The 10,627-nt window shown below is 45.0% G+C and overlaps 2 protein-coding genes across 2 annotated transcripts; one reads left to right on the forward strand and one right to left on the reverse strand.

Annotated features, from left to right (window-relative positions):
• Nucleotides 1–22: 22 nt before the first annotated feature.
• LOC115764564 (protein germ cell-less) lies at nt 23–5,075 on the forward strand. The gene is made up of 4 exons (XM_030707688.1): nt 23–433; nt 2,587–2,767; nt 2,827–3,774; nt 3,840–5,075. Exons 2-4 carry the CDS (start codon nt 2,628–2,630, stop codon nt 4,501–4,503), a joined length of 1,752 nt encoding a protein of 583 aa, XP_030563548.1. The 5' UTR covers nt 23–433; nt 2,587–2,627; the 3' UTR covers nt 4,504–5,075.
• Nucleotides 5,076–5,158: 83 nt separating this feature from the next.
• Nucleotides 5,159–9,171, reverse strand: LOC115764563 (protein EFR3 homolog cmp44E). Its single transcript, XM_030707687.1, has 8 exons — nt 9,041–9,171; nt 8,370–8,574; nt 8,162–8,315; nt 7,859–8,104; nt 7,193–7,323; nt 6,265–7,128; nt 5,574–6,198; nt 5,159–5,514 (listed from the first exon to the last, which is right to left on the reverse strand). Exons 1-8 carry the CDS (start codon nt 9,045–9,047, stop codon nt 5,362–5,364), a joined length of 2,385 nt encoding a protein of 794 aa, XP_030563547.1. The 5' UTR covers nt 9,048–9,171; the 3' UTR covers nt 5,159–5,361.
• Between the last annotated feature and the right edge of the window lie 1,456 nt (nt 9,172–10,627).

A 10,627-nucleotide genomic window follows, 5' to 3' on the forward strand; every position in this document is an offset into this window, starting at 1 on the left:
GTGCAATTATTTTGTATATTTCTATATTAAATGCATAAATACATTAATAGCTGACACAGAGTAACGGAAGCTGTCCAGTGTTGTGCTGTTAGCAATAACAGCACTGTAAATTTTAACATTTTCAACACAGTGTTTTTTTTTTGTTTTTAATTTTGTTGTTTTCTGCTCTCCAAGAAAAGCACGATTGATTGAGAGTTGCTTAAGATTCACGGGACGGAACGGTTGTTGCTTGTGGAGTGCGCAAAGCCATTGTGCATGAAAAAGAATACATAAATTGAAATACAACTTATAGGAATGAATTTTTAATAAATTATTTTAAACAGTCTGTTGTGATTGAACAGAAGTGCTACAATTGTTAGTAAATTGACGTAAAGTCTAGTGATACTTCAGTTACATAAAAAAATAAAAGCAAAACTGTAACTTCACATTTACAGTAAGTTTTGCATTATTGCATTGTATTTCGTTTGTTTTATCAGTTCGCTAGCTAGTTTTGTATGTGTATGTGTACCTTGGTCCGTCGTTGCATTTTGCGTCTTTCGCTCTCGTATTGTTTGGTGCGCTAGAGTAAGCACAGTTCTCTCTCTGCACCACGCACTCACCAATACAGACAATTGTGTGCCTCTCTACCTTAGTATATTACTGCGTCGTTGCTGTTGCTTCTCCCACTCCTATTCCCAAATTTACTTTCGTTTGCTATTTATATTAACGATTTACTGTTACAATGGCAATAACAGCATCACTGCAGCCAGTATCATCAGGAAATCGGTGTGTAAGCAACAAAGAGAGAGAGAGAGAGAGAGAGAGAGAGTGCGCGAATTGACTGAGGGTGAGGGTGGCACACATGTTGACAAGCGTTGGCACATTTTATTTTCGACTCTATTTTAAAAAGTCTTAGAGTGTGTACATGCATATGGCCTGTACCTATATAAAGCCCCGCTATCAGTGCCGCACAACAGTAAATTTGGGAGACTTAAAGCGACAGCAGCAGCAGCGCATTTACCAATCTGGTCCGTCTTTCCGATCCACAGCCGAACAGCTGGGAATATCGTGCCTCGTCGTGTTGTCTCACAAGTTCGCTGAACCTCTATGTATATTTGTATGTATGTTCATATCAAATCGAACTATATCAAAGCCAAACGCTTTAAACAAACACATATGAACATATTTCATAGTATGTTTAACGCATACATATATGCGTGCACATTTTTTTATTTACTCCAATACACATAAGCATCTACATTTGTTGATGTTTAGCAGACGGCGTTTAAGAGTTGAGGATGGCGCAGCCGTTTAAACGTTTTGACTCTCTTTAGCGCTACGTGCGTTTAGTGCGAGTTCGAATCTCGCTCCGCCCGAGCTTGTTGGCTTCTTTGACGACAACTCACGTTACTTGGCCGTAACTACTCGGGCTACAGTAACTTTTTTTATAGTTAACATTGTAAAGGGAAATCTTTTATATAAAGTTTAAATAATAGTCAACCTATTTATTCTTTTTTTTGTCATTATTATTATTAGTTTTTTCAATTGTATGCAGTCCAATGAATGGAGCGTGTGCAGCAGAGTGGGAGAGGCTGTAAGCTATCTGATATCATCAGCGTTTGAAAGTAACGACAAAAGCGCTTGCTCTCTGCCTCTCTTGCTCTCTCTCTCTTGATATCTCCCCGCTCTCGTTGTTTGTTTGTAGTGACGTAATTTGCAGGCACTGCATTCGAATTTCTTGTTTTGGTCTTATAAGAAAAGTGTGCCCAAACTGGTTTTGAGAGCTTCAACTGCGCCGCACCAAAACAAACTAGGTATCTAGGTATGTGTGTATGTGTATCTAAGTATGTGTGTGCAAATGTATTTGTGTATTTGCTCCTGAGCATTCGCAACCGAGACTGAGTGCGTAATTTCCGATATGGAGTAACAAGCCCGTAGAAACATGTTGTAAACAAAGCAAAATCAAAGCTTAAGTATTGTTATTATTATGGCAACGGCCTTGACACGGTTACAACATCCAGTAACAGCAGAAGCAGCAAGAAAAACATAAACAAATGCAAATGCATGTTGTATTTAGCATATAAACGGGTTCGCGGCGCAACATCTGCTACTCGATGGACTTTTGGTCGCTTTCGAAATTCAAATTCGTTCTATTTTTAAACGGGCCTCCACTTTGAAGGTTGCCCACAGGTGACATCATCTGTCAAGCGGAGCAGCTGTAGGAGGGGTTAGATCTGAGCGCTAAATGCACTGAACTCCACTGCGGTTGACTTTCCCCCAAAAATCCACTCGACGCACGCCCACCATAAAAGGTCGTGATCCGTTGTGGGCGTTGCGGGGAGAGGCAAAAAGTGGGTCAACTTTGTGTACATAAACAAAATATGTAGCCACGCGACCGAACCATTAAATGTCCACCCTTTAAATTAAAGAAATTAGTGTTGGGCGAACCGCATTTCGAACATTTTTGTTTTCAATTCAGTGAAGAATTTCGTTAAATCTACATAAATTTAAAATTTGTACTTTTGTTTTTAAGTTCGGGTCGTGATTGTTCGTGTCACGAAAGAATTGATCTCTTTGTATATCCATGATATTTGTGTCTGTTTGTAGAATTTTGGGACGTGCTCCTGTTTGGAGAGAGACGCACAACCATGGGCCAAATTGTTGGATCCATGCAAAGCAATGTGGCGGAGGTGTTCGGCGGCCGACGGAAGCGCAGACGTAGCACAGACACGACTGCGTCCCAGGAGGAGCGCGAGCGGGCGCAACTGGACGCCAAATCGCCGAAAAAGTAAGTTGCTCCAAATGATTCCAGACATAATCCACTAATCCACGGCGTTTCGTGTGCAGAAAGAAGCTGCTGACGACCACACAGTATATATACAATGCTCTGTTCAAGGAGCAGAAGAACTCGGATGTGGCTGTGATGGCATTGGACAAGGTGTGGCATCTGCACAAGGTCTATCTTAGCCAGAGTCCCTACTTTTACAGCATGTTCAATGGTTCGTGGAAGGAGGCGCAACAAAATTTTGTTCACATTAAAATACTCGACGATCGAATCAATGCGGATAGCCTGGACGCAGTGTTTGGCTCCATGTACTCGGATGAAATAGAGATTGAAGTCAAAGATGTGATACCCGTTCTGGCTACAGCCACACTCTTCCATCTGGATGGCATCATCGACAAGTGCGCCGAAGTGATGGTGGACAGCATCAATGCAGAGACTGCCATTCAGTACTATGAGGCTGCCTGCCAGTACGGTGTGTTGAGCGTGAAGAAGTCCACCTTCCAGTGGTTCCAGATCAATCTACTTAGCATTTACAATAAGAATCCTAATCTGCTGCGGCACATATCCATTGATCTAATGACTTTGCTAACTGCCAGCCACGATCTGTACGTGATGCAAACAGAGTTCTCGCTGTACACACTCCTGCGCACCTGGATGTTTCTACAGCTGCATCCTCAGTATGATCCAGAGGATCCTGTGCAACGCGCTGAGGCGCAAAAGACCCAGGAACGACTGGTCAATGCCGGCGTGGAGACGCACACGCCCAGCGTGGATGTTGTTCAATGGACGTACTTTGCTAGCCGCATGGAGGAGCGCTCCTTTCTGGCCACGCCCGAGGGACAGGCATATGTGCCCGTATTCCAGAAACTGCGCACTCAGTACCTGACCAATCACTATATGGATCTGAAGATTATATTCAACGACAACATCATTCCCAAGGAGTGGCTCTACAGGCACATACACAGCCACTGGGATGCCCTGCTGCGCATCGATCACGGCCAGGAGGATGGGTAAGTGACAGTTGACAATTTTTATTGCGAAATTTAAGTCCAATTATGTGTTCACAATAAAACAGGAGTCCGCAGCAGCTGGACAAGGAGCAGTTCTTCGAGAACTGCATGCGCTGCGGTCGTTTGCTGCTCGAGCCTGGGTATCAGAAGTGGCGCTGGACGGGCTTCAACTATGGAATGGATCTCATACTCATTATGGACTCTCGGCGACTGAACATACGACGCCACCATCGGCACGAGCACGAGCGGGTGCTCAGCTTGCAGACGAAACGAAAGTTTATGATACGCACCACGGTCACATCGATTAATGCGCAGCGCCAGCCGGTGTTTACCCAGACGTCGGAGATCACAACGCTCAGCCTGGAAAAGAACGAGGAGGTGTCGCTGATGGTGCTTGACCCAAAGCTGGTGCATCCGCTGCTCATATCCATTAACATGCTGGTCGTGACGCCGCCCAACCAGAGCTTCAAGGAGATTGTGCCGCAGAGCGAGGACTCGTCGCTGTCGGCAACCGCCATACCTATCTCAGAGATTGGGGCCAGCTGCGAGCGCTCCTTGACGCCAGCCAGCGCCGATGATTCAGCTGTTTGTGTTAGCGGCGATTCGGAGGCATCGACACCCTCCTCGCCGTCCATGGGACTTCGACCAGCTGGACGCTTCAGTTGGCCGCGCGGTAATGCGGCCAGGACTAGCGACGGCGAGTCCTTATGTCGTGACGTGGCGTGTTGAGCGCGTTGCACACCGTCCCCTCCCCAAGTCCTCCCCCCATTAGGCACAACCACCTCGTTCTGTTCAAGGACTCGCCACACGAGCCTCGTTTTATATAGTTGTACATTCGTTTCCCGTTGGCTACGACTAGCGTGCTATACATACACATATATATGTATATGTATATATATAAACTATATATACATATAGTTAATCAGTCTACTAACGGTACGCCATATAATTGTATATTATCCCTTAGTGTGCTTTATGCGCCCTTCTATATTTTTGTATAATCGTTTACATTATCCTAGAAACTATTGTAAAATTATTTTCTAACAGATCCGGTTATGTTTTTTTGCACACTTTTTGTGCGCTCGGCACATTGCTGTTAAATATATATATATATATTTTTTATTTATCTATGTAAAGCTCAGATTCTAAGCGCTAAAGTTAAGCAACAATCGAAGTCGAAGAATACGTATTCGAATCACAACTGCTTACAACATTAAATCTATTAACTCTCTCACTTAAAACTCATTGCATTTTAATCAACCTCACTAAATTATTAAATGTGTGAAATATACTCAACGGGATTTTTCTATTTAATTGAGCTTGTGCTGCCCCCAAAGCAAGGCCCTAATATGGTCTGCTGCCATTAAATAAGAGTCCGAGTAGATATAAGCATATATATTCAAATATAAGCATACCGTTTATATTTATCTTAAACAAGTATTAGATTGTAATAACAAAAATTTAAGTTTAAATTGACCAGGTCAAAATATCTATACCCTGCCCGTAATATACAAACAATTTCGCTATTATATACTATAGATACTACGTACGGTTTCCGTGACCAGGTTACTGCAAATAATATATGTTTTAGTAGTAGAACAGCTCTGGGAATTTCGTCTCGTAGACGGGTTTCTCATTGTTGGCCTGCAGTGGGGCTGTCTTATTGTCGCTCAGCGTAATCTGACGTTCCACGGCCAGCGAGTTGAAGAGTTCATTCAGACGGTTTTGAATGAGATCATGCTGGAAATAGATAACTCAATTAGTTAGGAGCCTTGAAAGACAATGAGGAATGGATATACCTTCGGTTCGGTGCGGCGCACCAAATCGTCGAACTCGCCCTCGCGGAAGGTGCGCACAATTTGCATTTGTCGTTCGCGCTGCTCCCGTTTTGCCGCCTCCGTCGGTTCGGCCAGGGCGCGTTTCATTGCATCAAAGTTAAACTCTGGTGCTAAGATTTTTTTGCATACGCCCGGTGAGCTGTTAACGCTGTCCACATCACCATTATATAGGGTCAGATCGGCGGAGCTATTGCGCTGCGTCATGTGCGTGCTAGCCGACTCCACCCAGGAGTGACGATGGCCCGGATTGTCGGCCTGGTTGAGCGAATAAGGTGCACCGGTATTGAGTCGTTGCGCATCCATGCCCGCATTCTGCATGCATTCGCCCAGCGCCAACTTATCGATAGCCAGATGTGGTAAAGACAGGTTTAGATTCTTCGTGGACACCTTTTTGGGTTCCATCAAAGGCGGCAAATAGTAGGCTGCTTCTTCGCGGCGCGCCTCAACAATCTTTTGCGCGTATTCCAGCAAATTATTGATGCCGCTGACGCGTGAAATGAGCACCAGCAGCCCAATGGATATGGCGTGTAGATTGCATCTGTGCACAGCGCCCAAGGTCTCGACAGTGCTGGCCACTTGCTGTATGCTGCAGGGATTAATAGAAGCCGGGTTTAGTTTGGAGTGCACTGGATTTGGTCATGTAACCTCTTACCCCAATATGAACAGCAAGAACTCCTGCACTGTTTCGCTGCACGACATCTCCACAATGAGCAGAGCAGCTGTATTGTAACTAGCTGTCAAGGCATCGACGCGATCCGACAGCGCCATGCTATCGATGAGCGCCTGCATGATGTTTGCGCCATATTTGTGCGTGAAAATTATATCAGAGCGCGATGGCGGCTCCTGGGACAGAGCCGGATACGGCTTTACGCTTACGGTGCTGAGCACCTTCTCGTTTTGGTGGCGATCAAGCAGCGCCTGGAAGATCTGCATGACAATCATGCGCGTGGGATCGTGTGGAGCGCGCGCCATTCGTAACAGCGGTTGCAAAAACGAGGCGGGAAAGGCTTTCTCGAAGGATACTGTGCTGTACTGGTTTCCCACTTTGAGCAGTGACTTGAGCAATATGTTCTGCAGCATCTGATCGCTCTTGCTCTTCTTGGACAGATCGGGCACCGTGTTCATGATAAACAACATGATTTCTATCTTCTGATAGTCCGGATGATGGTTGGCGAACTCGCCGAGCGCATTGATAAGCGCCTCTTGGTACTGCGACTCTTCAGGCGTTATCTCGGTCGTTGTGCTGACGCTTGTGCGCAGATGGGTCAGCAGATTGTTGATAATATCCAAAGCTGATGGACCTACGCTCTCGCCCGCCGCAATCGCAATTATCTTCGACAGCACCACCGCCAGCGAGGTGCGTGTCTTCGGCGACGACTTGAAGTTGCAGTCCAAATGCTGCATGAGCGTCTCCACCACGGTGTACGAGTACTGCGGCTGTATTGATATCATCACAATGCGGAATGTGTGTATGGCGAAGTTGTTGGGCACCCACAGCTCGTGACGATCCAAATGCCTGTAGAAGATTCAAAGGCAAGGATTAATCGGAGATACAGCATGACTTGGCTGATTAAACTCACGTCAAAAGCGGCTTTAGCACGCTGCGTATGTGTCCAAATGAGGCACGTCCCACCAGTTCGCGCAGCACCTCCTCGGCCAGCACAGGCGGTGTCACATTGACGGCATCTTCAATGGGCGTGAGGTCGCCGGACTGGTGAATAAAAAAAAGTTGTCAGTGCTACAATTTTTTACCTGCCGAGTCGGGGAAATGTAATAACTAGTAGGGTATTTCTTAAACATATATACAGTGAAAACGCTGCCAACGAACATCTAGCGTGGCAAAACTGCCAATCCCAATCTTGAATTCGGCGGACGCTCTTTTACTGCTTGTCTCTAACGAGCTTTGTATTTTCTTCAATTGGTCCGTTCTAAACAGCGCTCAGTGTATAAAGCTTAGCTAGACAATTAAATTATGGAATTCGTTACAAATGCAATTTAAATATTCAGAAATTACCGCCAGAAAATTTTTCTTCAGAAACATAACGTTTACACAGAACTTTGTTTGTGTCGGTTATGTATGGGTTCGTAATTGTGTGTTTGTGTTAGGTTTCGTTTCGTTTGCATTAACAGAATATACGAAAACAACAAAATTAGTTTAAGATTGTTGAAGTTGCCAATTTGCTAGGAATACGTTAAGTTAATTGACCCTATTGGCAGCCAATCGACTGACCTGGACCTGGACCCACCTGCATGTTGAACAGAAGCGAGGGCACAATCTTCTCCATGTGTTGGGCCTCCCAAATATTTTCGACCAGGTCGTCGGACACTGTTTTGCGTATGACGCCCTGCAGCCCCTTAATGCCGGCCAGTCGCAGGCTGTCACGCAAATCCTGACTGTCACTGTGGCACATGGACGAGAACTTTGAGATGAAGAAGTCGTAGCGCCGATGATAGGAGGGCGTGTCCTCGTTTATATTCGCAAACTTAACAAACTAAGGGGGGGAAGACCAGTTAAATATATGACAAGACTTTGATTAGGAGCCTCTTACCGAATTTGTAGCCATTATTTTTAAATTCGGATTCGAGTCCTCGAGCAGTTTTTGCACCATGCGCAAAAACGATTCCACAAACAGATTGAGGGTTGTCTGGGCGTGGCAAGCCTGCAGCAGCAGGTCCATAGCCTCCATGGCAATCTCGGCCAACCTGTAAATGCATTCAGTTAATGATATCAGCTCACAGGCAGCAGTTGGTACTCACTTGTAACGTTTGCGATTGATGTCCTTGGTTGCCTTCTGGTAGAGATATTCGCCAATGCGATCCAGCTTATCCGGCGAGCTTAGCGAATAGAACGTCAGCTTCTCCATATTGGACTTGACCAGACCATCTTCGGGATTGACGGGGAATATGTTGTCCACAAGCCGCTTGTAGCGCGGACGCAAAGCGGAGCAGCAGCCGCAGCAACCTAGAACAGCGCATGGGAAGGCACAGCTGTTAGAGGGATTAGGTAGGCAAACGTGTATGCAGCGATAGGTAAACATGACGTCGACGACGACGACGACGCTGCGTCTGTTACGTCGTGGAGACAATCGCCGCTGCGGTTGTGCGTTAGGCAATCGGTAAAATGTGACTAATTAGAACCAACCCCAACTGTGGCTCTAGGCACCGTAGGGGTCGCACCGTTGGACTGGGTGCGTCGGCCATTTTGTCGTTTATCTTATCGCCATAATCGTTGCCATGCTATATGCGAATTGACCTGCATCGCGTGATATGAGCGAATACTATTTTTATTCATTCTCTTTTGCTTCACATCTTCGCAAAATCCCTGTGTTCGTCATCGATTGCTGGTGTCATTAATTTCGGGGTCATGTCACGTCACATCGCGCCGCTCTGCTATGCCATTAAATTGTTTGTTGGGTCCAATTACTCACCAGACATGTTTGTTCAACAGTCGTTACTTTTGTTTTTATCGCGGCGTTGGGTAATAAACGCTGCGATAAAACTATGCTGCTGTTGTAAATTTGTGTGCTCGAATATTGTTTTTCTCTTTCCTTATTTCCATGGAGCTGCCACACAGTCATATGCGGCGGTCTGGCAGCGCTTTTCAAACATGAAGTTGGCTGCGCTGTTACGCTGCGCACTTAACAGCGTTGCTCCTCACTATTAACTGTTACTTTGGTTTAAGTGCGTGGCTCGATATAGCTCGATTTGTTTCTTGTTTTTATTTTATTTGTGCAATATTATTGATATACTTACAACCAGGATCGGTGCATTTCTGTACAAAGCTATCGAAGAACTCAGGCAGTTCAGGTGGTTCAAAGCAGCAGCGTATTAAAGCCATTTGAAATCGTCAAGAATCCCGCTCAAAGCCGACGAAGACAATTGTGTGTGTGTGTGTTTTAATCCATAAAGATGATGTACGTGTGAGTGTGGTACCTTTTTAGCCAAAATCAGCTGTTGACACGTAACGGGCAGAAGGCACCCGTTTTCAGTGCTCTAAGCTTTATTGCTATTTAAGGTACGTATATTTATATGCATGTAGATGTATACAGAGGTTATGCACGTGCGCCGTTATATGATTTATCTGTGGCTTGGTTTGGGAAGAAGATGACACTCTGGCATTTACATAAGGCAGCAAGTGGGAAAGCAACATTTGACATTAACATTAACAAAATTAACATAATGTTATCTTGTTAATCATTTTACATTAGTATCACTGTTTCTTTTAGCGTAATTTAATTCACATTTTTGACAAAATCTTGCAATTAAGTTAATTAGGATGCGTTCACTTTTACACGTCCTTGAAGAAGACACGGCGCAAACTTTGCTGTTAGCCTCAGCAAAAGTACTGAACGAGAAAAGTTTGTACAGAAAATATTTGCCTACAAAAGCTGAGCTTTTCACTTGACAGGCTTCACCAATGAGAGCTTTCATTATGCTTGAAATAATATTAAAAGCTCAAGGGATTTACCAAAGCTTACAAATCCCAATCGCAAGTTGTCGTAGAATACCTATGAAAACTTGTTGATGCATGATGGGTTAAGGGCTTTCACCTGATCGAAGTTACCGTTAGATTGAACACCAACAGGAATGCAAACGTGAGACGTCCACTTGGTTCTGTCATTGCGGCCGTCGAAAAACGTTGGCGCCTTGAAAAAGATACGAATGCTTCACACGACAGTTTCTCGTGCGTTGACAACTTTATTAAAAGTTAAATGGGCTCCTTGCGGAGTGGCGGGAGGGAGAGCGGGGGGTGCCCAGTTGGAGTGGACGTGGGACGACAACAGCTTGGTGCTTTATAGTTTCTTGACCGGTTGACGCGGACGACGACGATGACGATCGATGATTTATTTGTATATTCTGCGTATTTCTCAGTTTTTGATTAATTACTGTGATATTCAAATATTCAAGTGTGTGTGGAAATATTTGCGTGAATTATTTCACTGTTTCGACTGTTTCGTTTTGGGCCCAGTTGGACTTCAGCAGCTACCTGCTGAAACTGCCTATATGAATTGCTT

The sequence above is a fragment of the Drosophila novamexicana genome, unplaced genomic scaffold, assembly GCF_003285875.2.
Source record: "Drosophila novamexicana strain 15010-1031.04,08,12 unplaced genomic scaffold, DnovRS2.1 tig00000858-arrow-arrow-pilon, whole genome shotgun sequence".
Lineage (NCBI taxonomy): Eukaryota > Metazoa > Arthropoda > Insecta > Diptera > Drosophilidae > Drosophila > Drosophila novamexicana.

Coding starts and splice junctions, on each gene's coding strand:
- LOC115764564 (XM_030707688.1), top strand. CDS start 2,628: ATGGGCCAAATTGTTGGATCCATGCAAAGCAATGTGGCGGAGGTGTTC. Junction 2,768..2,826: donor GACGCCAAATCGCCGAAAAA/GTAAGTTGCTCC, acceptor TTTCGTGTGCAG/AAAGAAGCTGCTGACGACCA. Junction 3,775..3,839: donor GATCACGGCCAGGAGGATGG/GTAAGTGACAGT, acceptor ACAATAAAACAG/GAGTCCGCAGCAGCTGGACA.
- LOC115764563 (XM_030707687.1), bottom strand. Junction 8,316..8,369: donor ATCAATCGCAAACGTTACAA/GTGAGTACCAAC, acceptor ATGCATTTACAG/GTTGGCCGAGATTGCCATGG. Junction 7,324..7,858: donor CGCTTCTGTTCAACATGCAG/GTGGGTCCAGGT, acceptor TTTATTCACCAG/TCCGGCGACCTCACGCCCAT.